The 4,888-nt window shown below is 48.1% G+C and overlaps 1 protein-coding gene across 1 annotated transcript; it reads left to right on the top strand.

The window, feature by feature from the left end:
* The first annotated feature begins 628 nt into the window (after window positions 1-628).
* LOC103974406 (regulatory protein viviparous-1-like) lies at window positions 629-3,550 on the top strand. The gene is made up of 6 exons (XM_018821820.2): window positions 629-2,349; window positions 2,413-2,505; window positions 2,643-2,743; window positions 2,823-2,869; window positions 2,969-3,045; window positions 3,137-3,550. The coding sequence occupies exons 1-6, from the start codon at window positions 715-717 to the stop codon at window positions 3,344-3,346; spliced, it is 2,163 nt and encodes a 720-aa protein (XP_018677365.2). The 5' UTR covers window positions 629-714; the 3' UTR covers window positions 3,347-3,550.
* The last annotated feature ends 1,338 nt before the right edge of the window (window positions 3,551-4,888 follow it).

Raw genomic sequence — 4,888 nt, 5'->3', positions numbered from 1 at the left:
CCTCCTCCTCCTTTATATCCCTTCTCCTTTCCTCTTCTTTTCTTTGTTATTTATTGTGTTTTCTTTTTCTGCCGGTTCTGTTCATCTCGATCTTTTGATGACTGGTTCTGCATTCTCTTCTTTTTTTTTTGTTTTTCTTTTCTCGCGTTATAATTCCTCTTTTTAATGGTAGTGTGAAAAGGCAAAGGACTGACTACACAGTAAGGAAGAGGAGGTGTCGCTTTCCCTTGTATTATTATTATTATTATTATTATTATTATTTTGCCTTCGCTTCCTAGGAGAAGGCAGCCGTTTCAGTTTCTTTCACAACAAATCTCTCTCTCTCTCTCTCTCTAGGGGGGTGGGGGAGGTGGTGGGGGCCCGACCTCAGGCACATGGCCTCGCCCACGCTCACGCACCCTCTTCCTCGGCCTCCGGCTTCAGGTTACTTCTGTCGTAAGTCCTGCTCCCTTTGTTAATTATATTCCTTCTTTGGTCTTTGTCGGTTGTGTTTTACATTTACCAGAGGAAAGACAAAGGATATATACAAGTTGATAAGACTACTCCCCCTTCCTTTGTATGCCCTCATCCTGTTATATACATAGTGGTTGGAAATGGTTCTTGATCAATCCTTGTGAAATAGGACTAGAGAACAAAATATCTCAGACCGTGGAGTGCGAGAGTCGGCGAAAGCAGGGAGATGTGCTGTTTGCCTCCGACGAGGCGGAGGAAGCCATGGCAGATCATAAGGTCGAAGGAGAGGAAAAAGTTTTAGGAGTTGGTTGTGGAGGAGACACGGCGGCAGGAGTGGACGACATCGTGCTGAATATAGACGGGGAGGATCTCATCTTCTCCGAGGACACATTTCCTTGCTTGCCCGACTTCCCATGCCTGTCTTCACCGTCGGCCACCCCCTCGCCGTCCTCCGCTTCCACCTTGCATGCAAAGAACGCAGTCCTGTCTTCTTGTTCCTCCGCTTCATCTTCTTCTTCTTCTTCTTCTTCCTCCTCCTCCTCTTGGTCCTTCTTACAGGTCCCTGACAGTGGCAGGGTGACCGATATGCAGCAGCAGGCGGCCGAAGTTCAGTCGGTGGACGACATAATGATGCTTCCGCCGCTGCCGCCGCCGTTAGACCATCACCAGTCGAGCGAGTTCGCCGATGGGCTCGACATCCTCGGGGACATCGACCTCTTCGATCTGTCGATTGATCCCTGGGACCCGCCTTCCCTCTTCCACGCCGACGAAGCCAGTGCGGCCGTTATCAGCGGCGGGGATGAAGCCGTCGGGAGTCATGAGAAGAAGCCGTGTCACGCTGTAGAAGAAGGTCGTTTGCATGGTCACGGGGAAGGAGTGCCGCAGCAAGCGCAGGAGGAGGAGTCTTCGGAGGAACTGGCGAGGATATTCTTGGAGTGGCTAAGGAGCAACAAGGACTCGATCTCGCCGGAGGACCTCCGTAGCATCAAGCTGAAGCGCGCCACCATCGAGTGCGCTGCCCGCCGCCTCGGCCGTACTAAGCAGGGCAGGACGCAGCTGCTGAAGCTCATACTCACCTGGGTCCAGAACAACCATCTCCAGAGGAAGCGCCATCGGTTGCCGTATTCCTACGACCACCAGCCCCGGCCGTTTCCCATCTCCCCTAACCCTAATCAACTCGACTACAACTGCAATCCTTGGAGCCCCTACTCCATGGATCCTTCGACGGCGGCTACGCATCCAGCCTTACTGAGCGCCTACGCCGGCGGCGGCAACGGTGAGATGGGGTATCCCAGTGCAACAGCCAATCCTTATCCTTACCACCACAGCTGTGGCACCAGCAGTGTCGTCGTCAACAACCAACCTTTTTCTCCATCTCCGGACTTCGTCGACCCCGCAGGGGGACCGTGGCCGGCGCGGTTAGCCTCAACCTTACCTCAGTTTGCGCCCTACCCAGGCACCTCCGCTTCCCACCCGCTGTCCATGGCGCCGCCGCAGCATTCCGGGGGTATGACGAACCAGTTTCTGGGCCATCCGATGTACCACCAAGGCCAACGACTACCTGGGACGACCTCCGCGACGAAGGAGGCGAGGAAGAAGCGGATGGCGAGGCAGCGGCGCTTCTCCTCTCTCCACCAGCACCGCAACCACAACCAGCCGCTGCACCTGCAGCATGCTCATCATCCCGTCGGATCCACCGAGGGTGCAAACGGATCGTCTCATTCGAATACAAGGAATTGGGGTTTCTGGACCAGCATGTCCTCCTCGTCCCACCAGATGAACCACATGGCCGAGGCGCAGAATGCTTCAAACATGCAACAGACGCCGCCGCCGCCTGCGGCGCAACTGCCGCAGAGGCCTCAGCTTACCACCGCTTCGACCTCGGAGAAGCGCCAGGTCCGTCCTTGATCTGAAAACAGCGCACTGCTCGGTGGATTCTAATCATCGACGTTAATCCAGGGATGGAAGGGTGAGAAGAACTTGAAGTTCCTGCTGCAGAAGGTGTTGAAGCAGAGCGACGTGGGTAGCCTGGGCCGGATCGTGCTTCCCAAAGTGAGACAACATCCTCGACATGGTTTGATTAGAAGTCGATTCTTCCGTGCTTCCATGATCTCAGGATTTAGTACTCGTTGTCTTTCTCCGAAACCTTTAACGGAGTCTGATTCGTCTGTCCTTCTTTGATCCAACAGAAGGAAGCGGAGACCCACTTGCCGGAGCTGGACGCGAGGGATGGGATCTCCATCCCCATGGAGGACATCGGCACATCCCAGGTGTGGAACATGCGCTACAGGTATATGCGCCTTCCAGTTCCATCGGCATCGTTTTGTCATTGCTTGATTCCGAGCGTGTTGATCTCGGCTATGATACAGGTTCTGGCCCAACAACAAGAGCAGAATGTATTTATTGGAGAATACAGGTGAATCAAGAGTCTCATTCTTCTTCTTCTTCTTCAGTAATATAGTTTTTCAGTTCATGGTTGGCATTTGGTCGAACACTCAATACAATGATAATTCAGGGGATTTTGTGAGGTCAAACGGGCTGCAAGAAGGGGACTTCATCGTGATCTACTCCGACGTCAAGTGCGGCAAATACGTAAAACACTCCACCCCACTTTGTTTCAGATCTCGATCGCTTGTCGAGGGAAGTCATCGCTGACATTATCGTACATGGTAAAAAACGATAGATGATACGGGGAGTGAAGGTTCGACAGCCGGTGGAGGCGCGAGCACCGAGCAGCAGGAACACCGGGAAGGCGCATCAGAGGAGGAATGGCTTGGAGAAGATGGCTGGCGCATCAAAAATGAAAGGACGCAGTCTCATACATGATGATGCTGACAAGTACGACGACGACGACGACGACGACGACGATGTTCCACCTTCTATGCATGGCTAAGAAGGAAGCTGATCCATGGAATGGATGAGAACGAGAGAACAAACAGATTCCAAAACCCTAACTAACGCTCTTGCTTCCGTAGGGAGTCTCCGCTTATGCCTGTTCTATTTTGATCACCTTTGGTCCTTGTGCATACCAACTCTCGTGTTGTAACCAATACTACCACAACTACCACAAGGCATGCGGTGGTCGACGGTGGGAGGATCTTTATGTGGTGGTAGTAAATAAATCTAGAGGAGTGGTTTGTGTTTAGCAAACTGAATATATATATATATATATATTATATATATATACTTTAGGTTGGTTAATCGCGAGACGTTTCCATGTCTAGCTTGATATACTTTCAAGAAATGACGCTTCAAGTAGAAGATTGTATCGAAAGAAGGGGAGTCTATAGAAATCCCACCATACGGTAAGATTTCCGAGGTAAAAGCGCAAGACATTGATGGTGGTAGTAAAAATGGAATGATTTATATATAATCAAATCAATTAAAGGAAGAACTTATATTAAGGTAGAAAACGAGTACAACATTTTTAAAGGAAGACACGATGTATCAAAAAAGATTTGGTCCTTAAAACCTGATCACTATTAAGGTTTAGCATGAACAACTAAGAAAGCAGTAGGTAAATTTTCGACATCTTGAAAGCTACATCGAGAAATAAGTGCCGAGGGGAATTATTATCTTTTTTCACTTCAACTTGTAGCTTGTAGACACCTTCTGTCTGAGTCTCTGCATAACAGCCCTCACTTCATCGTTGACAGCCTGCCAAATTCCTGCTTCAAATGTGAATTGCGCAGCTTTCTTCACTGGACTGACTATATAAGAATGCACATCATTCTTGGTTGAATTACACAGTGAACTTGAATCATAACAAAATTGTTGGAGATTCCTGAAAATTTTGTGGTCCCAGAAATTTCAGACTGAGATTATGTATATTTCAATTAGAAGATTTTCAATATCTTCATGCTACAAAAAAAAAAAAAAAAAAATCTTCATGATGAGAAATTCTGAAAGAATTAATTCCAGACCATCGAGAGAGAGCGCGCGCTTACTTTCGACGTAAATGACAAACTAAAAGAGAGAAGAATTTAATTAGGAAACGACAGAAAAATACGCTTGTTATTTTGTGGATTTTTTTTCTTCGTCTTCTTTTTCTGGTTGCCGCAACATGCTGCATTAGATCCGCAAGGGTTACAAGTCAAATTTGTTTCTTAGTTCTCCATCTTTAATGACGTCCAAGTTTATCCAATAGAATCGAAGATTGGACCTGAAGCCAATTAAATATGTAGGTAGTTTTGAAGTTTACTCTCAAATTTTGACTTGGCGTGATCTAATTCACATAAATTCCATTCCTCGTGGCTTATTTTTTGTGACTTCTGATCTACATGCCCAAGCCTAAGTCCTCTCTGTTTGGTAAATTTATCAGTAAGCACACACCAATTATCTCATCGTGCAGGATAACGTAGGATAATTAGACTGCATAGGATTTTGGAGATCTCATCCTCAACCAGGGGAATTGAAAAAGGAAAAGAGCTCCGAT

Source organism: Musa acuminata, chromosome BXJ2-6, assembly GCF_036884655.1.
Source record: "Musa acuminata AAA Group cultivar baxijiao chromosome BXJ2-6, Cavendish_Baxijiao_AAA, whole genome shotgun sequence".
In the NCBI taxonomy this organism is placed as follows: domain Eukaryota; kingdom Viridiplantae; phylum Streptophyta; class Magnoliopsida; order Zingiberales; family Musaceae; genus Musa; species Musa acuminata.
The sequence above is the reverse complement of the archived record's forward strand: the minus strand, read 5'-3'. Positions and strand labels throughout refer to the sequence as shown.

Excerpts from the sequence above, each read along its gene's own strand:
- LOC103974406 (XM_018821820.2), top strand. The coding sequence starts at position 715 with ATGGCAGATCATAAGGTCGAAGGAGAGGAAAAAGTTTTAGGAGTTGGT. Across the intron at positions 2,506-2,642 it reads GCCGGATCGTGCTTCCCAAA|AAGGAAGCGGAGACCCACTT; the intron begins GTGAGACAACAT and ends TTGATCCAACAG. Across the intron at positions 3,046-3,136 it reads ACGTCAAGTGCGGCAAATAC|ATGATACGGGGAGTGAAGGT; the intron begins GTAAAACACTCC and ends AAAAAACGATAG.